At 45.8% G+C, this 23,183-nt stretch overlaps 3 protein-coding genes across 5 annotated transcripts; 1 reads left to right on the forward strand and 2 right to left on the reverse strand.

Annotated features, from left to right (window-relative positions):
- Window positions 1-209: 209 nt before the first annotated feature.
- Window positions 210-7,367, reverse strand: nexn (nexilin (F actin binding protein)). 2 transcript variants are annotated; one of them, XM_029148823.3, is made up of 14 exons: window positions 7,208-7,367; window positions 6,083-6,397; window positions 5,805-6,002; window positions 4,952-5,036; window positions 4,702-4,850; window positions 3,370-3,570; window positions 3,120-3,293; window positions 2,844-3,032; window positions 2,580-2,771; window positions 2,263-2,457; window positions 1,923-2,144; window positions 1,651-1,842; window positions 1,205-1,568; window positions 210-1,050 (listed from the first exon to the last, which is right to left on the reverse strand). In XM_029148823.3, exons 2-14 carry the CDS (start codon window positions 6,347-6,349, stop codon window positions 1,040-1,042), a joined length of 2,439 nt encoding a protein of 812 aa, XP_029004656.1. In that variant the 5' UTR covers window positions 6,350-6,397; window positions 7,208-7,367; the 3' UTR covers window positions 210-1,039. The 2 variants fall into 2 exon arrangements, with proteins under 2 accessions (XP_029004656.1, XP_029004655.1); XM_029148822.3 differs by lacking the exon at window positions 210-1,050 and having other exon boundaries at window positions 1,170-1,568.
- Window positions 7,368-9,793: 2,426 nt separating this feature from the next.
- tab3 (TGF-beta activated kinase 1 (MAP3K7) binding protein 3) lies at window positions 9,794-16,557 on the forward strand. 2 transcript variants are annotated; one of them, XM_029148846.3, is made up of 7 exons: window positions 9,794-9,980; window positions 10,629-10,800; window positions 10,956-12,207; window positions 12,954-13,114; window positions 13,627-13,720; window positions 15,218-15,301; window positions 15,720-16,557. In XM_029148846.3, the coding sequence occupies exons 2-7, from the start codon at window positions 10,699-10,701 to the stop codon at window positions 15,863-15,865; spliced, it is 1,839 nt and encodes a 612-aa protein (XP_029004679.1). In that variant the 5' UTR covers window positions 9,794-9,980; window positions 10,629-10,698; the 3' UTR covers window positions 15,866-16,557. The 2 variants fall into 2 exon arrangements, with proteins under 2 accessions (XP_029004679.1, XP_040926215.1); XM_041070281.2 differs by lacking the exon at window positions 9,794-9,980 and adding an exon at window positions 9,996-10,322.
- Window positions 16,558-16,624: 67 nt separating this feature from the next.
- Window positions 16,625-22,593, reverse strand: tmem47 (transmembrane protein 47). Its single transcript, XM_029148898.3, has 3 exons — window positions 22,103-22,593; window positions 18,241-18,381; window positions 16,625-18,150 (listed from the first exon to the last, which is right to left on the reverse strand). Exons 1-3 carry the CDS (start codon window positions 22,326-22,328, stop codon window positions 17,972-17,974), a joined length of 546 nt encoding a protein of 181 aa, XP_029004731.1. The 5' UTR covers window positions 22,329-22,593; the 3' UTR covers window positions 16,625-17,971.
- Window positions 22,594-23,183: the final 590 nt, after the last annotated feature.

Here is a 23,183-nt window from a genome sequence, read left to right on the forward strand (position 1 = left end):
TCAAGTTACTGTGCCCTGTCCATAACCTGGTAAAAACAACTTTACTTCATGCTCTCTCCTGGTCCCAACAATTCTGCCATTTTCCACTTTCGTTTCAATGAGACCAAAGTCATTAGAAGGTCTTCCTTCCCAATATTCTAGTTTCAGTGTTGTTAAAGTTAGGTCTATCATTATTTGTACAGTAGGAACTGAATACAACACAACAATGGTGTGATTTGTGTTCATTTTATTAAAACATACTGATTTATAACAAATGACAAATAGTCAGGCTAGTCAAAGCGTTTACTTTTAAACCATAAAACTGTCCAGTAAAACTAATTTATCATCAAGAATGTTATATTGGAGTCAAACTGAAAATGGGAAAATATTAAAAATGTTAAGATGCTACAATTAAAAGATAACTTGATATGGACTGAAAGATGAAAATAGGGTTAAAGAGTTTGCTCCTGCAAGATGTGGATGTGGTTACAATAGTGTATCAATGTAGCATGTGCACACTGCTGTTTAATGTGTTGCTCCTCCATATATACCAGGCAAGTATCACACCATTTGAGAAACAATAGAGAAAACTAAGGCTGAGCTGCTGATCAGTATTACATCTAAGAAAGTACAGTATGTGGGATGTTTTAACCATATTCTTGTATAACGTTGATTAAAGAGTACCTTCTTTTCACATTTCAAAGTCTCAAGCATCACATCTTTCAGGTCCAGAGCATATTTACATTACAATACTATAAAGTTGCTGGTAAAGTAAATATTGTCAGGGCCTTGCAGTGAGGGCAGTTTTGACAAGAATCTCGTCAGATTTTGGCACAAGTATCACGCCACTCTAACGGAGAGTGTGGCTTTACAATAGAGCAGTAGTAAACAACATCAATGGTTTTCTATTTGTTGTGTATCCCTCCCTTAGGAATGACAAGCATACTGCCGTTTTCTTCCGCCTGCTGCTTGTTGCTGTCACCAGACGACGAGGGACAAATGTTTTTACAAAAGAAGTGAGAGATAACAAGGAAAGTTTCCAGAACCTGGAAGGGCATCGCTAGTCATAAGCTGCAAAGACAAAACAAAAAAAGAGAGTTATTTACACAATCCATTCAGCCCGAGCTCACGAGGAAGAAAGAAGAGGAGCATGCGATCCGCTTCCACTGAGAGAGTCTGAATCCAGGTTTCATGCAGTCATGCAGTCACACCAAGGTGATCTTACTTTCTATGGTGAGAATGCAGGTACTTGCTGCTGTGCCTCTGCTGTTCACAGCCTTGCACATGTACTCGCCCTCATCCTCTGGGAAGGTCTCTGGCAAGTAGAGGCAGTACGTCTCTCCTCGCTCTATATACTGGTAATCCTCACAGTCCTGGAGCATCTCTCCCTCGAACCACCAGGTCACCTCGGGTTTCGGCTCCCCGGTGATCTTAACGGTGAACCGAACTGGCTCAGAGTCCACCACTGACTGGTTTTTAAGGGGCTTTTTGAACCAGGGAGCGCCCGACCTGGCGTGATCCTCCTCATCTTCGTAGGCTGCGGAGCCATTGATGATGCTGCTCTCCTCATCACCGTCATCCTCCTTCTTCTGCAGACAGAAGGAAATAATTTGTAGTTAAAGCGACTAAACAGATCATAAATGGTCACTGTCATGAATTTCGTGGATGTACCTTTTGGAGAGCGGCATCGATCTCTTGCTGCTCAAACTGCATTCTCTGCAGCTTCTGCTCCTCTATCCTCCTCCTCTCCTCCTCTTCTCTGGCTTTGGCCATTTGTTCGAATCGAGCTCGCATGTCCACCTTCTGTTTGAACGGTGACTCCTCGGCTCTCCCTGGAGTTGTTCCTCCTTCCTCCTCATCATCCTGAGAAACACACACCGATTATATTACTATACATGACACCAAGAACATCCTAGTGCGACTGGTCATAAAGCAAGCATTACCTCCTGGACCCTCTCTGCTTCCCTCTCTTTAATTTCATCATCAATGGCTTTCCTCCGTGCTCTCTCCATGTCAATCTTCTTCTGAATTTCCTCATCTGTCAGCTGCTTGATCTTCTCAAACTTGGACTTCAGGTTCTTGGCCTGGATGGAGCCCGTCCTCTTGAGCTTAGTCAGTTCTTCATACTCTGTGCTCACGATATCTGAGCTTTCATTTACTTCGTCCTATGACACAGAAGTTGATTTAATGACAGCTTTGATATAAAGGTTGAGAGACATCTTTCTTCATTAACACAACATTCTCATGGACATTTGTATCTTTTTTCCTATCTTTCAGACTCACCTCACCCATCTCTTGTCTCAGTTGTTCGAATTCCTGCTTCTCCTGCTCCAGTTTCTTTTTACGCTCCTCAGCCTTACGTCTCCTCTCGGCTTCCTCCTTCTCTTTTAGTAGCTCTTCAAAGTTGATCTCTAGTTTTCTAGGGTGCAGCGCTTCCTGAGACTCACTTTTCACCATCCCTTCTTCATCATCTAGACCCTATGTGACACAACCACAAACAAAGACAGACATCCGTTAAGTAAAGACCACACGGATTTTCAAAGATGACCTATTTATTTTGACATCGTTTTAACAGAGCAACGTATGTCACGTATGCTCACCATGCTCTTGCGGGCCTCAGCAAAGAGCTTCTTCTCCTCCTCCAGTCGCCTCTTGGCCTCTTCTTCAGCCTTCTTCTGCTCCTCCTCCCGTCTCTGGCGCTCCAGCTCCTCAAAGCTGGCACATATCTTCCCAGGCTTGTTGCCCTCTAGGTTCAACAAGGCCATCAGCACCTCGTCATCTTCATCTACAAGCTGAGTCAGACAAACAGGGTGAGTTTTAGGAAAGCAGCCATCAGCCTGTATCTGGGTGTGAAAAGTACTGACCATGCTCTTCCTGGCTTCAGCAAACGCTCTCCTCTCCTCCTCCATCCGCCTCCGGGTCTCCTCCTCCGCCTTCTTGCGCTCCTCTTCAACTCGCTGCCTCTCCAGCTCTTCAAAGCTCAGTCTCAGTTTTCCGGGTCGCACCTCCTCCCTGTCTTGCTGAGACGACGGACGGTCCTCCTCATCTTCTCCCTGATCAATAAGGATCCCGAGAGTTAGGTCGTCGTGAAGTACTGCAGTTGCGTGAACACTGATGGGCTACAACTAAACGGTGTTCACCATTTCCAGCCGGGCCTCCTCAAAAGCTTTCTTCTCCTCCTGCAGGCGACGTTTGGCTTCCTCCTCCGCCTGCTTCTTCCTCTGCTCCTGTCGTTCCTTCTCCAGCTCCTCGAACGTCAGCTTCAGCTTTCCAGGGGTCACAGCCGCCTTCTCAGAGGGCGTCTCCTCCTCATCCTGAAGGCAAAATGAGAGTTTGGCAGAAGCCATCCGCTATCGGGTTTATCTGTCATGCAGCTGTCCATCGTGCTACCTGTTGAACAACTGAGCGTCGCTTGGCTTCTCTGAAGGAGAGTCTGTTTTCGTCGTATCGTCTCTTTTTCTCCTCCTCTGCCTTCTTTTTGATTTCCTCCTCTCGGTTTTTCTCCATGTCTTCGAAGTTCACCTTGATTCTGCCCGGAGCTCGTGACGCCTTCGCTGGGACTACACGCACTAGAATGGTATCGTCTCCTTCCTAAAAGGTACAAAATAAAGTATTTAAGGTGGATGACAAAATACAGATCATATGTTGAGGTCAGCTCTTAGATAGTTTATTAAGTCATAGAGAGACAATTAAATGCAGGCCAGACAGCATTACTCACCTAAACCACAAATAGGAGTGTGACTGAGCGGCAGGCACTTGTACTGGCCTAATACCACCATTTGCAGTAGGTCAGAGGATGGGTGTCAGTCTAAGATAGCCAAGTCTAATTCGGTCACAGAGAGGAGGTCTAGAGCTAATTTAGTCGCGGGGAGGTGTGTAAAACAGTTGCCAGTCATTTTTTGTCCACTCTTGGCAGCTCTGTTCCAGCTGTTTCTAGATCACCAAGTCAGTGTTTCCTCACAGTTAGTTAAACAGGACCCTTTTAATTGTGAAGTAGTGTAGTGACTAAGACAAGATCTATAGGAAAACAGTGTTTGTTCATAGAAAGGCTACATTACATTAAGAGACTAACAGGATGTAAAGGCTGTACCTACTGTATACTGTACCGTTCATTCATCATTTGACTATATTTTCTAGGAAACTGTATTATGTAACCCAAGTGTAAAAATGTAATACTACAATGTCTTTAATTTTCAGTTCAAGTGTTGCTAATCAAATCCCCTAATGAGTCATTCTTGCTGGCATCATATAGACATATTTAAATTTAAAAGGCAGAATAAAGTAATACTGTAACTCAGACTCATTAAACTTGTCCTCCAGGAGAATTAGTGTAATACGGTAGCAGCTGATTGTCTTTAAATGCTTATCTGGAACAAGAATCCTTACATAAACACTCCCAAGAAGCCCTTTATCTTCTTGAAGCTAGATTAGGCATTAAGCTGTCTTTACATATTATTTTCCAGCACACACAGTAGAAGGAAATGAAGTAATAATGACTTATTTGTCATCAGGTCAGACACTGGTCGCGTCAACAAACCTACCACTGGTGTCAGACACAGTCCGCGCCAACTGTCTGTATCTGAAATGCCACTTAAAATAACTCATCCGAGAGGCAGCTGAGGATTACCTGAATCACTCCAGCTACAGGTCCGTCATGCTCTAGAGAAAGCCGGCGCTGAGCCACACAGACCCGCCCTCCCTCCTCCATGTCAGTGCACTCACCTCTGCCGCCTTCTGAGCCAGTTCCTTCTTTATTTTGGCTTTTTCCATCTTGTCCTGGGCTTCCCTCTTCCTCCTCTCCTCCTCCATCCTCTTCCTTTCTTCCTCCTGCCTTTGTTTCTCCATTTCTGCAAACTTCCCCTTCACACTACCTGATACGTAATGACACAAGATTTAGCCTCCTCCTTTCCCTCATGTCTCTCGCTAAATATTAATACATTGCGTAAATCTTCCTTTGAGGGGGTTTTCTTACCTGTGATTTTGGGGACGTAGGATTTCTCTACCTTTCCTGGCTTCAACTCCTCCTCCTCATCACTGGAAGCGAGTAGTTCCTTTATCTGTGGTGGATCAGAGGGACAGTAGCAGTGAGGTTACCGTTTAGCTGGGATCATCTCCTTTGCCACTCAGGAGCCATGCTGGTCCCAGCAAGAACATGGGCCTAATCCCTGCTAATAGCCAGGTCATGTGACGCGCAGGCGCTCCTGTGATTGGCCCGTGATGTTGTTGCACAGACTGGGGATGAGCATGGACGTCCAAGCCTGGCAAGCTGTGGCCCAGGTGAATAGAAGGAGGTTGTTGTGCCTGCGTATCCCTGATAATCCACTTACATAACGCCGTATCACTGCATTTATTTCACTACAGTGGAGCTTGAGGAAAAGCTGCCTTAAACATTGCATTCCTGATCCCTTAATTATTCCAAAAGCAGCTTCTACAGTTGGTTCCACAGTGTGCGAGGATATCATTCATGTGTATAGTCTCCTAGAGACGATGGAGAAATTGCACACAAACTCACACTTTTTTTAATTTGAAGTTAATTACTAGGACGGTTGTTTCAGGCCTCTCAGGGATGTGTTCACCTGTTACTTGAGTGGATGTGCAGTGTTTGTTTGTAACGTGGACACGTCCTTCAGTGCTTCGTGCATCAGTAGAATTTAAAAAAGGCAAATTATTGTTAAAAATTATTTAAAAATATAAAACAAAACTGCGTATCGGGTTAATTGAGGGAAGGTTGGTGTTACAGTGTGGACTCTCACTCAGAACCTGGTCATGCCTCGTCATGCCATGCGGCTCACAGTCGCAGGTTAGTGGGCTTATCTGTCTTTGACCTCCTGCTTCCTGCGGTTCCACTCCCTCTCCTTGATGTACTGCTCTTTCCTCTTCTGCTGCTCCTCCTTGTTCCTCTGCCGGCTCCGCTCCTCCCTGGCCTTCTGCATGCTCTCAAACTTGCTGGTCACGTCCCCCTTCTCTCGGTTCTGTTTGGGGACGTAGGTTCTGGCCACGGGCTTTCTGGACCGGAGGAGCTTCTGCGTGTCACCAATTAGCGGAGAGTTAGGAGGACAGCAGCGCAAGTGGCAAAAAGCTGTAGCTTCACTTTCTGACTTACCTCTTTTTTAAATGCCAAATCGGACATATTCTGGTTTTCCTCATTTTCTGTGGCTGTGGCCGAGCCATTCACAACGCCTTTGTTGCCCTTTTCCTCGCGGTCCACACTGCTTGCGTCGTCGTCCCTGTTCGGCGTCTCCTCAGTTTCCTCCTCGGCGGAGTCGCCCTCGTCCACCTCTTCGTAACCCCCCCCGAGCGTGACGTCGCGCTCCTGCTCGTCGTCCAAGCTGTGGCCGACCGGAGCCGCAACCTGCGCCACCTCTGTCATGTTCGCACCACGATGACAAGTTGACAAACAGGCTTTGGTTAATGTCGCCTGTAAAAGAAATGAGGAGCGCTCACATCGCATCACTGTGCAAAACAAGTGTGGCATCTACTTTGTTTATTACTTTATATCCAATCCTTCACATTATATTCACTAGCCACTTTATTAGGTACACCTGTTCCGTCACATTCAATCCAACCCAGCAGATCCAATAATTGTTCTTTTCAGCGTTTTGAATGTCAGTGAAATAAATATAAGCTTTGTAATTTCTAATTATATTTGAGAGTATTTACTGACCTACATTTACATTTGCTGATATTTAGAGTCTGTCCACCTGTGCAACATTAAGCCATTCATTTATCTTGTCCTGTATGTTACCAACAGGCTTTTTCACAATGAAGTTCCCAGTATGTTAGGAAAGAAGCTTGCTGGCCTCTATTTATAACACACTTGTGGGTCTGGGACATGTGATCATGGCTATTTCTGATGAGTGATAGGCAGTTGGACGGAGCCCATATGTCGCCTCACAGACCCTCGACAAAATGGCCACACTAAGAAACAGACAATTAGACAACTGTATGAATGAGGGAGTGTTTGGATCGAGTAGCCGACCGCTATCACAGTCAACACTGAACATCTGCTGAAGACTTTACAACGATGTAATGCTGCCATTGGTTGTTCCTTTGTCCATTGATAAGTAAAAGATATCCAGGCACATCATGCTCAATACTGAACGTTTATACCAGATCAAAGGTAGACAATGATGTGATTATATGACTGTGGCTCAGAAAAAGATGACAAACTGTAGCAGATCAGCACTGACCGTGTCAACTAATGAACACACACACTCACACAGTTTACCTCTCTAGCGTGAAGGCTCCCTCCTGTTTCTGATCATTTAATAGAATCCCGTCTCGACAGAACGCGTTTCCAACCCGCGATGCGACCACCCGGTGCTTCTCCTCCACTGGCTGCTGGCTGTGTGACTTCAGGGGCCGTTTCCATAAAAGTACCGTGACTTTCTACCGGATGCTGCATTCCGCTCGCGCCTGCCGCAGGTTCAGCTGTTGGCTGGTGCGCACGCGCACGCGCACCACTCACTCACGCCGCCTCATCCGGATCACTTGACCATTATTTTTATCATTTAGCCAAGAAGATGTAGATCATACAAACGTTCGCTAAGCGTTTGGTTTAATGCAGTTATAAGGACTGACTATTCATGTTCTACCGACAAAGCTGACGTTTGCCAGCCATCATCATCACAACTGAGCGCTATTCTGCTGTTATCTGCACCAATGTTGTCATGTATTGTCATGCTGTCCCCAAGGAGTTTTATGTTAGCGTTGATGCATAAAGACTGTTTGTTTGCTGCTGTCTCACTGTAGTTAAAGAGCTTATGAATATTGCTTTAAATGCATTTTTACCAGTGATGACCTAAATGATCTGATCCCAGACAACCTGTGTTTTCTTGGTCTCGTCTGCTGTGAAGCACTAGAGCCTGAATTCAGACAGACGTCATCACTCTTAGCTTGTTGGCCATTTACAGGCAGGAATTCTTGACTTATCAGTTAAGCTGGACGCTCACTTGGCCTTTGTTTTTCCCGCCTAACCTAGATCCTAGTGGCGGTTGGAGCTGCTCTCGTTAACTCTAACGCTGTTTTCCAGCTTGTGTAGTCTGAGTGGGACGAAGGAGAGTTAGCCGTTCACCCGCTGTGGATAGAATGTATGCAACAGACGTTTGTCGAGGGCACAAAGCACAAAAGTACAATCTGGATTCAGCTAATCTGCTCTGTACTGTACACTGGGAAATGTGTGAAAGACATTTCCAAAAAAAGACTGTGATTGTAATGCAGCTCTTCACACGTAACCAACGAATGTTCTTGTAACTCTGCAATAGTTTCTTTTGTCCACTTTATTCTTCATACATATACTTATGAAAAGACATACAGTGGATTGTTGGTATAAAATGTATCTAGACTGGACATAAAGTATCTGACCATTATAACAAACACAACAGAAAGATTTTGTTGTTGCTTTTTTACCCTGTATTCTTTGACTTCCTGGTCACATTAAGGCGTGAACTGAGTGGGGTTTTCTAATGTGAACTGTCAGGGCGAAGGGGCTTCGTGTTTCTCTGATCTAAGTCCCGCAGGGCACCAGAGACAACAAGGGGACTGCTTTAAATAGCACCACAGCTGTGGCAACTGATCAGCACTGTAATGACAGCTAGCCTGAGTCAGACTGGGTATTAGACTCAGCTGCTCAGCTCAGCCCTGGCACCCTGTGAACATTTTTGTTATGGCACCCCCACCAACTGAACTGTAGATGGACACCAGTGCCACCTGTCCACAACTTCACAGAGCAATTTTATTTTAGCAGATACAATACCATGAAAACACCTTTTTAAAAACTAATATATACGTATAGTACTGCAAATTGCTATAAGCAAAACAAATCACCATTATCATTACATTTGATCTCACAACGCTGGACTGTCAGCAATAGGTTTTCAGCCTGCAACTACTGGGCAACACTTTTATTAAACGCAATATAATGTATTCTTCCTTAACAAATGGGGCTGAGATTCGGCTCTGAGTGAGGTTTGATACTTGATTAGTGAGTAATTTCATTATTTCCCAGCTGTGATGGCTGAATGCTCAGCTGTTATAAAGGGAAAAAGCCACCACAAAACAGGTGCTGTCTGATGACAGAGAAGGAAGCACCATGCTGCTTTTACTTGGTTTTATAGCCAGAAGCTACATTACAAAGTGGACTTGGACTTTTTAAATCCACCAGAGTGAGTTTTAGCCATGGTTCAACTCACAGTAGATGCAATTTCATCCACAACAGTAATTACGCTCTCGTGGCCGACAATGAAGTGCACTTGTGCAAAATTTATAAGCATCTCACTGCCCTCTAGTGCAGCAGCTGGAAACATGGCCTAACAGTGTCATAGTGCAACAACCAACTGACAGCTAAAGTAGTTTTACAGTGACTCATCAGTGTACTCATTTATTTTATATATGATGAAGGGTTCCACTGAGAAACGATAAGGATGAAAGATTTACTAGCGGAGTTACTGAAAGTGGGCACTGAGCATTAACCACAACTTTAAAATCAACTTATTGATCATTATCATTTATTTTATCAGAGGAAGCAAAGAATATGTGCGATAACTGGCCGATTGTAGGGTCAGACCTTCGGTGATATAATTTTAAAAGGTCAAGAAACGAATTAGCATGTATAAGCACATCATATTGCCCGAATAAATTTAACAGTTGTGTGAATAAGTATAATGATCTATTGGCCATAAGCTCTTTTTCGTAAAATGTTTCATCGTTGACTGAAAATGAACAGAAACTGATTGGAGCTGCGTTGCAGTTCAAGTTGAGAGGCACCGCCGCCACCCACACGCATCTGCTGATCCACTTCAACTACTTCCTGGTCCGCGAGAATCTGACAGCATCGCGAGATACAGTTTGTATGCAGTTCAGCGGCAGCGGCCTGACGCTGGAATGCGAAACTACAAGTTATTCGAACAAAACAAAACAGTTGGCAAACGTCGGCACGCCGTTTCAGAAATATACCTGGCCTCGGATGTGGCATGAGCCATGAGGGAAACTCTTAACATGTGGTACGTTTAACTGGTCCTTAGAGGCTAATGTTTTAGCAGGGCTAGCTAGCTAATCTATCAACACCCAGGCTAGTGACAGCTGACCGGCCGACAACACCAAGCAACGGTTAGCATTAGCGCAGTTAGCTGGCAGGCAGTTGGCGAGTTGTGCTAATCTTCTTTAAAGATGTGCCTCGTTTAGGGGATTGTGTTGCTGATTTGGGTGCAGGGCGCATCGGGCAGATTCTCAGCAATGCTAATGTCGTTTCCCGTCGTAGCCCCGCAGTACACCGGTGTGTTTGTTTGTCCGAGTGATGTACGGAAGCTAATTGATGCAGACTTCTAGCCTGCTAGCTACCAACGGTACGTCGTCGTTGCTCGGTGCAACAGTATAGTCAACAAACATCAACAGACTGACACATTGCAAGCACCTTGTGTTTAATATGAATGAACGTCTGTCAAATAAGTGATTTGTGTCAATTTCATTTCCTTGGTATTTATTTTTGTGTCAACCCCAAGTTGACAAGCATCACGCGTTTCTTTGAAATTTTCGCTGCAGTCACTATTTACGCATAGGACGCGTGACAGGCAGCAGGACACCTCGCATTCAACATTCTCCTGACATTAGGCGTGTGACTTTCGTGTTGTCTGTGATCTCCGCATCTTCAGGGGATGAGACGACATCGAGCGTTTGAACAACTGCGTCTCTGGGCTCGTTGACTCTCCGTGCTGGCTGAGGATGGCGCAGGGAGGCCCTCAGCTCGACTACCACATGCTGCAGGACCTCAAGCAGCGTTTCCCGGAGATCCCTGAGGCGGTGGTGTCACAGTGCCTTCTGAAGGTATTAACTCACACTTATTCATCTAAATGTACCAAACGGCTGTTTCGACATTGTGCGGATCAGTTAAGTATGTGGGAGTATATTTTAAATATCTATAATACTATAACTTAAAGTACATACAGTTACCTGATGGTTGTCTCTGCTGTTTATTTCAGAACAACAACAACCTGGATGTTTGCTGCCATCTACTGGCTCAGGAGAGTAATAGATACCTGTATGGAGAATTCCATCACAGTCCAGATGAGGGACGACTGAGCCGAAACCACATGCTACCCGTCAACGTGAGCTACTTGGCCGCAGAAGCTGGCAAGACTAAGGGAGGAGCAGTTGGGGCAGGGCGCGCTCTAGTGCACAGTACCAGTGACAGTCACATTGATCCACAGCGGCCCAGCTACCCTGAGCCCTTGTCAGCCCCTGCTAACATGGCACCATCTCCGGGTTTCAATCCTTTCTTCATGAATGACCAGGGCCGCTCAGCTAGCACTCCCACCCCTCCACCTACAATGCAGGGCATGTCCCCTACATACTCACCTCGTTATACTATGAACCCTATAACAGTCACCGTTCCTCAAAATATACCCAATGTCTCACAGGCTCTACAAATCCCCCCTGGGCACTTTGCTAGCAACACCAATACTGGCCTGTATATTCGACCATCACCGTCCCAAAGCCCACAGCCAGCTCCTTGGTCCTCTTCAGCGACACCTGTCTATCCACAGCACCAATCTTCCTACAGTCCTTCTACATTTGGCTCACCATACAGCTCGCCACAGCATCAGGTCCACTCACAGCCCCAGCCGCAACCCCAGCATCAGCCGTATGTATTTCTTCCTATTGGCGCCGCAAACCTACCCAGCATGCCCTACCACCACCAGCAGCAGCAACCTCAGCAACAGCCAGCTGTTTACAGGCCCTACCATTCCAAAAGCTCTCTTAAGAACCAGATAGAGATTACTTTGGAAGGACCACGGCCACGCAGCAATTCACCTGTTCACACCGCCCACCCACAAGGAACCCTTTACATGGCCACTAGCCCCTCGCCTAGCTCCCCTTCAAGGGGCACCACGTTGACTGGGCCTCCAGGACCTGGGCCGGTAGCCTTTCACCCTGGCATGTTTCTGCAGCATCAAGGCCCCTCAAGACCAAGGCCTGCCTCCTCTCCTCAACCAGGCCAGTCAGCCTACCCCCTTAAAATGTGTTCGAACGTGTCCCCTGGAGGCCAGACCCAACGACCTCCCAGCTCACCTCCCATGGAGTCTCTTCTTAACATAGTAGACCAAGGTGAACATAATGCTGCCCCTCCACCCATTCTGCCCATTTCCGCTTTACCAGGAAACGTTGCCAGTCAGTTTCAGCAAATGCCCCGACGTTCAAGCTCAGGCTCTGATGACTATGCTTACACACAAGGTGAGGGATTCTTGTTCTTCTGTTGATTAATTTGCATATGTGTGACTCTGATATGAGTGGTTTCCAGGAGTCCATACTTTAGGGCAGGGACTCAAACTGCGGTCCTCGAGGGCCCGTGTCCCTGCTGGTTTTCCAGCTCTTCCTGCCAATTACCTTGAAACCTTGAATAGGTGTGTCAGTTGGCTCATCCAGCTTCTGATTGACTGAACACACCTGATCAAAGTAATCAGCAGGCTCTGGGGAAGGGAGAGTGGAAAAAACCAGCAAGGAACTGGTTTTAGTTTGACACACCTGGTTTAGATAATGCTAACTGAAATTAAGCCTATGATCAGCATTTAACCTCAGAAAAGCTCTCTTCATTTTGGAATATTTGACTTTCTACGTATGTTTGTAAGAAGTCACTGGAATCATAATTGTGTTTCTTCTGGTTAAGGCCTTTACTAAAAACCACTACATGACAGTATTATTCTATCTGGGTGTTATTTGTTGCTATTTGTCAATTTTCTGTTGCTTTTATGCATTCACAAATCAATAATAGTAATAATACCAGCTAATATGAACCAAAACCCAGACATTTACATTTTCAAACACTAATTAAAATTAAAAAAAAAATTGCTGCTGCTTGACATAATTTGTTTTTGTGTTTAAAGCTTTTAGTTTTTCCCAGTACTATGTCAGTGTTGTCAAATAGTGTTACTCTGTAAAACTAAAGTAGTCACAATTAGGATGATGTTTTTTCCCCCCAGCTCTTCTGCTCCACCAGCGGGCCAGGATGGAGCGTCTGATGAAGGAGCTTCTGTTGGAAAAGCAGAAACTAGAGCAGCTTAAGGCCGACGTCAACAACATGGAATATGATGCCCTTCAAAGACGCTTCCGACGAGTCAATTCAACCAGTCTCATACCTAGAGTAAGGACCAATAAAGCACACAGCCGCAGCAGTAAAGTCATTCCACAGTTTCTCATCAGCACCAGCACGAATTTGACAGTTCTTCTTCATTTGATGCGCTTTGCACATTTTCTGTGTCACCACAAGTCTTTTTATACCTTTTCACATTCTGGCAGTGCTGTCAAAATTTCAACAGACTAGAGAATTTAATGAATTCACAAGCTCACAAGTCCAAATATTTTCAGCTCTTGAACACCCAGTAGGTTTTTACAGGTACAATGTAACTGAGATTCAGCGTTTGAATTAGGGTTGAGATTTGATTACTTTTTAAAAGGCAAACAAGCATTACAGTTAACCTCAGTAGCAGGTATAATTTTGTAATGCATAAGTAACCTAAAGGTAGCTCACATGATTGTGCATACAAAGGAATGTTCTAAACAGTTTACAGATAGTAGGAACTGAAGTGAGTGATGGGCAGTAATTAAGTGTCTGTTTTCTAATCTAACTGGGTTGTGTGTTTGTACTGACTGCAGCCGGAGGAGATGACCCGATTGCGGGGTATGAACAGAAAGCTTCAGATTGATATCGACTGCACCCTGAAGGAGATAGATCTGCTACAGTCTAGAGGTACACGCACCGCCACATGTGCACACTTAAATGCGCATTCCTACACAAACCTTTGAAGTGTGTCTCTCCGATTTATTTGAAAGCATTGATCTCGAAACGGACAAACCGAGAAGCAGACAGAGTTGGGTCCACAGTGATGGATGGGACTCGCATTGCATACAGATTCAGCAGTGTTCTTAAATGACTGGCTGTTCCATGATATGACCCAGGCCATATTTTATGTCCATGTACAGTTATGTCAATCATTTCAATCATCAATTGCTAACAGTGTTGCCGTTCCCACGGTGTGGCCGGTGCTTTATCTAGTTACCAGACTTGGTGATGTTTGAAGATGAAACCACTGACGGCAGCAGTTTTAATATTGTGATCCATTTTTGTCGTAGCCCAGTGATTGGCCATTAGGACTGTGGTCTTCCTAGGAAATAAATCCTGAATCATGGTTTCTTGCAGACACTGGGGTGTCTTTCTTTTTCATTTTAGACCCCTTTTGGTAATCATGCAATCGCTGACTGGCCTGTGTAACACTGCTCAGTGCCTTTGTATGCAGACCTTTTTTACTTTACTTGAATTTTGTTATTGTTATTGTGACAATATTTAGTTAGATGTTAGTATCCTTACATTGTCTGCATTCTTGTTTATATCCTGACTAGTATTAAAGTTTTGTTTGTAACTGGCCTTTTTATATCTCCATTGATTGTAAATAATAGTTAAATTAAACACTGCTGTTGGAAGCTTTTAAAAAGTTATACAAATTGTAGTTGTGGTGTTTGCTTCCCTCTTAGTGTCAGATTATTGAGTTGGCAAACTTTTGATTATAGAAATTGTTTTCCATCTGAGTGCCACAATCATGTTGTTGTTACCTACTCTAAGCAGACAATATAATCTGTATGTTGACAATTTTGCTGTTAATCTGATTTGGAAAACATTTTGCAACGCTTGAGTAAACACTCAGCAGAGAAATATGTCAAGCAGCAGTCAATTTAAAGTGATGTCTTTGTTCAAGTAAATAGATGCACTTTTCTGGCAAAATGATGTTAGTGATAATAGTTCCTGAATTGCAGTAGTGAAGGCCATGAAGTGCAACATTGAAATACAAGGTCTGCATGGATGCTTTGGGTTCCATTGGAATTGATTGGGTGTAATCATTGTATTTTGAAAGTGAGGCTTAATTATTAGCAGGTCAATGACTATGAGTTTACAACTTGAGTAAGTTGTACAGCTACTTCATACATTCACCATTCACGTTATGAGTCAGGAATGGATGTGCACCTATATGACTGCCCGTGTGTGTGTGTAAAAACAACATTTTATCATGTCGCTATTGCTGAAAACCTTAATCTACGTTCAGCCCCATTTGGCCTTGAGTTCTGCTTTTTCAGTAATCAGAAAGCTGTTACTTTAGTGCTGATCTGAAGAGAACCATAGCATTGCTGGAAACTGATTTAAGATTGTAACCCTTAAACAAATTCAACATCTCCTTTGTGCTTTTCTCTATAGGGAAATTTGATCCAAAAGCAATGAGCAACTTTTATGACCACATTCAGCCTGGTCCCATTGCGCCACCCAAACCTGGAAAGAAAGGTGAGCATTGGTTGAGGAAAATTTTAACATGTAAATGTAAGGTTTCACACAATGAGAGGATTTAAAAACAATCTAATGAGCAGGATTCTTGCCAAAATACTAATTTGAGATTCAGTCTAAGAGTCTTTAAAATTCTTGATCTCATACTCTGTTTAATTATTTGACACATTATTCACACATCACATTATTGATTTGGGACATTTAGTTTGAAAACTGAGCCTACAAAACCTACAAAACTTGGCCTGTCTTTGCATGAAAACAATATTGATTAGTGAATGCTCATGTCTATCAAATTGGAGTTTAAATAATTAGTTCAATGAATGGATGAGTTTAATTGCAGTCCTAGGTTTCTGGGTCTTTGTCACATGAATATGGTAAATTGTTTGTCATGTGCTGCTCTTTCCTGTCTTCCTGTCAGACGGGGAGCAGGGCCCCAAGCCGGTGCCAGGGCCTCAGAGAGATGAGGACTTTGAGGGCGCCCAGTGGGACTGTGAAAGCTGCACCTTCCTTAACCACCCTGCCCTCAACCGTTGTGAACAGTGCGAGATGCCACGTTACACCTGAGCTCGTTTCTGCACTGTTTTGCCCGCCCCTGGCCCGTTCTTCCCAATTCTTGGTTACTATAAGCCCCATCCTACCAGAGCCTTTCTAGAGGTCTTCCTCTGGCAATCAGTATCTAAGCCCTTATTACCTGCTGAGGTAGAGCCACATGTCCTGCTACCCCTCTTCTCCTCTGCACTTGTTTTCCCCGGTGGATGATGATTTTTTTTTCAGGACAGCTGGAGACTCTTCCCATAGCATATGTATAAAAGAGGGAGTCTGTAGAAATGGGTGTGATGGGCTTCAGAAAGGTCAACGTAATTGGGATTGAAGAGGAGCTACTGTGTACGTAGCAAACATTCCACGCAGAACGAATGACTGCCCTGTTTACACAACTGCACCCATTCCTGATATTAAAAATGGAGGCACTTCCACTTTAGTCCAGGACTTGTAACTCTGACAGTGGAACAATGAAAGCAATGCTATATAAGTTGTGACTAATGCGAAATGTAGACTGTACACTGTATCTGGCTCTGTATAGAGCTCATTTCACTGAAAGAAGAACACTAAAGACACTTGCATAGGAGTATATTCCTGGTACTTTTATGCATATTATTCCACCCTGTATTATGTGTTCAGAAGATGTTAATTTCCTGTGCAAATGCCTCAACTTGCTGTACTTAATAAATGAGCTGATTCTATGTGACTTGACCATGCACAGCTTGCATGTCCCCGTAGTTTTTCACAATTCATGTTTCCTCCCACAAAAGAGCCAAACGTGCCTTTTTTTTAACCTATAAATCTTTATTATGTTTGTAATCCTCAGAAGTACAGCAGCAAATGGTGATGACATGCAAACACACTATCACTAATGAGGCAGGAGGAATACTGTAGCAGATGAGAGTATGGGCATGAGCAGAGTACATCTGTCTTCTGGCTCCATGAGTCTTTGTTGTATGTCAGCTTCAATTTTTAACTTTGTCATTCAAGCCTTTCTAATGCAACTCATGCGCTCTAACGTTTCCTTATGCACTATATCACAGATCCTAACTTAGATGCAAAGCTGAGTATGACTGTTTAACATTGGACATTGGTTCCTTCCACGGCTTCTCTCTACTTGAGTTCTCCACTGGGAGCATTCCCATTCGCTTCAGAGTGGGAAGATAAGGAGGCATCACATGAGGAAGTGTGTGAGAGCACTGGGTCGTATGATCATGCAGACGTGCATACACAGACATGGTCATTTGCCATTTCTCTTCCCAGTGCTTTGTGTGCAGTACACTTATGTTGACGGCACATTTAATACAACACTTGGACTAAAAGCAGGTCTAATTGGAGGTTACGCTCCAGGCTTACGTTTGCAGACACAAAGTTTTATATCTGTTTACATGCGACAGTCTGTGCTATTCATTAACCCAAAACTGGTTCTCCTCACCCTGGTGATAACACGTAAGGTGCTCATGGAATGTTTTTCGCTGCTTTTGTCTATTATCAGTATCTCTTACTCTCTCTAGACACAGCACAGAAAAAAAACAGAGCCAGCTTGTTGCAGCTTCATGACATGCTTTCATCAGTGTGTTACGCTGTAATGGAGAAAAAAGCACTCCCAGTTCCCAATGTACTATTTCTGTTGCATTTCCTTTGTTGTCTTCCTCCGGACATCACTACAATAGGACCTTCTCCCTGAATCCCCTCATCCACTGATTGGCTCGTATCTACATCATACTCTGTTATCAGCCGCTCCTCGCTTCGGTTGGTTAATTAGTCCACCAGTTCATCCTGGTATGGGGTCAGTGACTCCATCTGTTCCCCTCAGATTTTCTGTCCAAATGTGAAATCTACTCGTGTTCCACTTAAAGGGGGCGCACGCTTATCCGAGTGGTGGCATTTTCTCCCAGATTACCCCGGCTGGGTTTAGAGAGCTTAGGACTTCAGTCCAATCAGTCAATATAGTCTTTGAGACGTAATGTTTCCAGTAATAAATGGAAGCATTTGTTTCTGGTAAACACTAAAAATACATATTTTTGTCTGCAGTTTTGCACTGTGACACATTAAGTTCCTATTACTGCGAGGACACAAAGAGTGAAACAAAGAGCCTTGGTTCTTTGTCCTTTTCTTGGTTTGCGTTGTTTAGTAGTAGTCTTCGTAGTTCTTGGGGTTGAGGCAGTAGAGGATGGCGCCTCCAAAGGAGAAGATGGTGGATCCCCAGGCCAGGCCGTAGCCCCAGTTGAACTCGTGGTACACTCTCAGACTGACTGTCTCTATAAACTTGATAGGGAACAGGACCAAGCTGCACGCCTGAAGCACAACTACAGAGGGACAGAAAGGAAAAGAGAAAGTATGACGTGAAAATTAATATGCTAGAAAGATTAAAAAACAAGAAACTGTGCTCGACGTACCTGCCGAGAACAGCATGACGGCCACAGGCCTGTAGCAGCGGCTCCTGGAGCCCAAGCACAGGGAGACGAGCGCTCCGAGGAAGGAGCAGAGGGTGAGGGCCGCCCCCCCCAGCAGCAGGGCCAGCGTGGCGATCTGCCAGTCTGAGACACACACAGGGACAGAGGAGGGAGGGGGTGAGAGAGTCACACGGGCGGCTAAAAGGACGTTACGCTTTGCAGGTGACAGGGAAGTGAGGAGCTAAAACAGACGGGAGGCGTTGGAAGAGGTCACAGGCCACATTTACGCCGCCGTGCTCCATCTCTCAGAGAGAAACCATCCCACCCAGCGCCGCGTGAACACAAACTATCTGCGGCACAGACAGCCCCTTGTGCTTATTCCATGGAGCCGGAGAGGATGCATCGTGTTTTGATGTGAGCCGCTGGGGGATCCAAGGCCAGGGACGAAAGAGAAATGTGAACCACGCGCTTTGAGGCTGGCTGGCGAGAAAGAGGCAAAACAAACCCGCGCACGCTCGGCTACGCGCAGATTTCAGCCGTGCAGTAACGGATTCCAGCGCGGAGACGCTGTGAGGTGACTCAGATAATGATTCCCTCCCAACTCAGCAGCACTCTCAGCTCCTCAATCAGAGCTACTGCAAAAAAACACTCAACCGGAAAAAAAAGTGCTGCTTCAATCTCGCTTCCAGTCTTTCTTAGAGTGCCAGAGTGTAAACAAACAGAAAAACGGGAGGAAGCTTGTGAGTTTATCCAAAATGGAGAAGCGAGACATTATAGAGAGATTTTGTATTTGGGGGAAAACATAAAGACTTATGGGAGATTCGCGCTGGTGCAAGACATGCGACGTGTTATTGTTCAGAGATTAAGCATTGCTTTTTGTAACTTTACCGTGTAGGCGGGGAAACAGGAGGTTCCTATGTAAACAGGCGGAGGATATTGTGATGAGCCATTTGATTACACAGGAGGAAATCATTCAAAATACAGTGGCTGGAACAAATAAAGGAGAGTGAATCACAATGGGCTCCAAGTAATGACTCAAGCAGTGGCGCTTTTTGAATATGTTTAGTAGTAGGTGCTGTATACATTGTACTATCTATTATGAAGCTCAGGAAGTAAAAAAAAAAAAGATTAAGCATATTGCTGAGAATATTCCCCCTCCAAGGAGGCAGAAAGTCATTAAAACATTTACCAGCCAGGAGAAACTGATGGAACATAAGCTGCTTAAAATACAGTTCCCACTCTTGTTGGAGGGAAACTTTATTCCAGGGGCCAAGCAGCTCAACTATAAACAAACATCAACCACTTTTTTTGACCAAATATGGTTTCGTATTTAGGGTTTAAAACCGGGCCCTGTCACCACAGGATGTTGGAAAGAGCCCACCAAAAGCAGAGCGGCCGTTCTCTCCCACCTACAGCTTGCGCAACGCGAGGCCCCCGGGGGCCGAGCCCAACGGTCGCCCCGACGGTCGCCCCCACCTCACCTCCAGTCGTGGAGGCCCGTCGCCGGTGGGAGAGCCTCCGCGGGTCGGCTCTGATGGCGAAACCCTTATCGGCGCGCGCACCGAACAGCAGGATGCCGAAAGTCATCTCGCCTCAGATTTGGAAACAGCCCCTGTACTCTGAGCAAGAAGCACAGCCAGCGTTGGAGCGCTTAAAGGCTCGGACGAGCCAAACCGTTAATCTGAGCCCCGCACGATGACAGATGGAAAAGGAGATACAGTGCACGAGATCCAATCTGAGCATTAATTAAGGGCCCCCGTGTGCGCGCCACTGTTCATTGCACAGAAGTCCTTTGGGCGTCGCCCTGTGTCTTTGTCTGAGACAACGGTGGAAGATCTGTGCCACAGAGGAGCCTGGAGTGTGTCTCCCACTGCCATGCGCATCTCCGCTATCTCAAGGGAGCAGGATGGAGGCGAAGTGGGAAGATCTCCCAGCTGAGATCCCAGTGTCCACGGAGGAGAAGCCGGACGCGCACCGGGCGCGTAGCCGTCACCTGCTCGTGTGGACGCTATGATAATGTCTGACAGCCCAAGCTGGAGCCGCGCGCCGGCCACACATTCACCCCCCCATCTCGCACTGACCCGGAAAAACGCTCTCGCACAGAGGTTTGACATTCCCGACCCCGTGTCCAGCTTCCCAGTCGTGCGTTGAGGGGAGCGGAGGAGAGGCGCGACCGAGCGGAGCGCGGACATGCAGCGGGATCAGCACCCTGCGAGCACCGGGCTCGTCCGGAAACGAGGCGCGCGTGCAGACCTCGCAGAACACGCTCGGAACATCTGAGCAGCCAGCTGCTGTTTCAAACTAACAGGATTTATTTAATGCTTAGAGCATGACACTGAGAAACATCAGAGGGGTGGGGGGCTTCTGTGGGGGGATGGGGGGGGGGGGGGGGGGGGGGGGGGGGGGGGGGGGGGGGGGGGGGGGGGGGGGGGGGGGGGGGGGGGGGGGGGGTGGGGGGGGCGATTGCTGGGATTCAAATCGATAAGCCTAGCCAAGCACAAGCCTGAGGATGTGCATTTACTGTGGTATGCTGCTCCCGGGCGCTGACACGGAGCCTGCATGTCTTTATATGGCACCAAAGTGCACTTTGTCTGTGCTGACGGCGGAGGAACGGGGCCGGGGCGACCTGCGCCCGCTCACCTCTGACACAGAGAGGAAACGTTTTGCTGGACATACAGACAAACACAGACACACACACAAAACGTACGAGGCAGTAGTCAGGGATCTGGAGCCGGATAATCCTACATAAGCTTTACCCTCTTTTTACATGTGCACAAAAGACTTCAGACGACTTTTAAGCTGAAAAACCCTGGGCTATGTTCCAGTGCGAGGTTCATCAGGTTTACGGCGTGCGGATAACACCTACGAATACAACACAGCCAAGTGGCGTTTCTTTAATGAGCTACTGTGTTGAATTGTGAATTGTGGCCCAACACAAATGACTCAAATGACAAATCAAGCCATCAAACATCGCTTTTAGATGACATCAGATGTGTGGTCGTCAGGTTTTTTTAACACGCTGCTCTGAAACCTAGACAGACTTTTTTTTTCATGCTATTCCTGTACTGATGGACAATTCTTTTTAATTATTTATTTTTTGCAGCTGTGATGGAATCATAAAATGCTGGCAGCCAGCGCCTAACGTGGAGACAGAAGTTTCCTTAATAGAGAAAATCAGCGTTTCTTGAGTGCTTCACTTGTTTCCCTGGTTACTAATCTCCAGGCATCTGGATCTCTGGGGAGTTCTCTGCTCTGAGTTGCCCCTGCTCCTTGGTCGGTGAAGAAACGCACACAAAGGCTCATTTTGTGCGCAACAAAAGGCCAAATGAAACCCCAGCTGGACCGCTCATGGCCAGGCGAAATTCCCACATCATTCAATGTGGCGCAGGGCAAATGTTGCAGGAAACGCTTATTTAGGAAAACCAAAACTGTCGCATTCTTTAGACTTTGAGACCAAAGTACAAAGTTTTGTTTTTTTTTTTACTTTGGTCGATTATTAACGGCTTGAAGAGCCGCACTGTGTGCCCCACTGTTCACTATCATCTTTCATTTAACAGCGTTCTGAAGTTTAAATTAACCAGGCAATAACTAATTATAAAGTAATTAACATTTGGCTCTCTCTAGGGCGATCTTTTATAATTCTCACCAACAGAACTGAATGGGTGAGTCGCGCACTGTCTGCAGGGACCCTTTGTTTTCCCACAGCGCTGCGCATCTCACTTTCATTAGAATATGAATGCGGGTGTCTGTCTGCGCCCCACATTGTGCGGGTTTCGGGATAAAACGACGCTCGGCGGTCCTAAAACTCCTAAATAACGCATCGCCTCGTCTATCAGTAACTTAGGCACATGCGCGTGTCTCTCACCCGTGGCCAGCGTGTTGCTGCAGGACCACTCCACGGAGCTGAGCAGCTTCCAGCAGGACGCCCACAAGGATAAGTAGTACTGGTCATCTGCCGTGACCCACGCCGGGCTCAGAATGGCCCCAACATCCAGGCACAGCGCGAGGAACACGCACACCAGTCCCACCAACTTCAGGGGCGTCAGCGCCGACACTCGGACCTCCTCTGTGCCGCTCACGGACGAAGCCATGGATTATTTAAAGTCACTTACTTTAAAAAAACGCAGAGAGAAACAAAGAGGAGAACATGTGTGTTCTCTGATGTTTCCCAAAGTCCAAAAAGCAGTCCGCTTCAAGCTGCGGACGTGTTCGGTCCGTCCCTGTACTGCGGGGACCAGGATGCTCAGTGCGCGTCCTGGGTCCAGAAGACGCTGCTGCCGCCGTCGTGGGTCCAGCGCTCTGCTGACGGGACCGTGCTGCAAATCACTGAAATAACACGGGCTGCACCTGCTGGGTCCTAGTGCGCAGAGCGACACGGTCCGACAGCCTAAAAAACAAAGGAGAAACCAGACGGTGTGCGGTTTTACATGTTGGCCTGTAGGTGGTGCCGTTTGACGCCCTCAATAAAATAAGCTTTATTGGATGTGGGCCAAAGGATGAGGAGTGTGATGTCTAACACATTTATTATATCACCAAGCCAAATGTCGCATCGTTTAATACATGAATGAAGAACAACAAGCTAAATAATTGTAACATTAAGTTATCTTTAAAACTTGTTTATTTGTTTCCCTCTCTGTCACTTAATGCATGGCACACAGAGGGCAAAGACATGTGCGCTGTACACCATCTCTCTCTCTTTCTTGCTTTCAAACACACACACACACACACACACACACACACACACACACACACACACACACACACACACACACACACACACACTGGTGTTTTTTGCCTAAACTTGAGGCAAACAGCTGTGACATAGCATTTTGTAAACATCTAGTGCTAGAAAATGTTGGGGGAACATATGATTCCAAAAATACAACAAGAAAAAAAAACAGTGTTCACTTTGTAGTTATAAATAATTTTGTAATAATAATAATGAC

Source organism: Betta splendens, chromosome 4 (genome assembly GCF_900634795.4).
Source record: "Betta splendens chromosome 4, fBetSpl5.4, whole genome shotgun sequence".
Taxonomy (NCBI): Eukaryota; Metazoa; Chordata; class Actinopteri; order Anabantiformes; family Osphronemidae; genus Betta; species Betta splendens.

Coding starts and splice junctions, on each gene's coding strand:
- nexn (XM_029148822.3), bottom strand. CDS start 6,349: ATGACAGAGGTGGCGCAGGTTGCGGCTCCGGTCGGCCACAGCTTGGAC. Junction 3,033..3,119: donor AGGAGGCCCGGCTGGAAATG/GTGAACACCGTT, acceptor CTTATTGATCAG/GGAGAAGATGAGGAGGACCG. Junction 2,145..2,262: donor TGAGACAAGAGATGGGTGAG/GTGAGTCTGAAA, acceptor TCTGTGTCATAG/GACGAAGTAAATGAAAGCTC.
- tab3 (XM_029148846.3), top strand. CDS start 10,699: ATGGCGCAGGGAGGCCCTCAGCTCGACTACCACATGCTGCAGGACCTC. Junction 10,801..10,955: donor TGTCACAGTGCCTTCTGAAG/GTATTAACTCAC, acceptor TGTTTATTTCAG/AACAACAACAACCTGGATGT. Junction 13,115..13,626: donor CAACCAGTCTCATACCTAGA/GTAAGGACCAAT, acceptor TACTGACTGCAG/CCGGAGGAGATGACCCGATT.
- tmem47 (XM_029148898.3), bottom strand. CDS start 22,328: ATGGCTTCGTCCGTGAGCGGCACAGAGGAGGTCCGAGTGTCGGCGCTG. Junction 18,382..22,102: donor CAGCAACACGCTGGCCACGG/GTGAGAGACACG, acceptor TGTGTGTCTCAG/ACTGGCAGATCGCCACGCTG. Junction 18,151..18,240: donor CGTCATGCTGTTCTCGGCAG/GTACGTCGAGCA, acceptor GTCCCTCTGTAG/TTGTGCTTCAGGCGTGCAGC.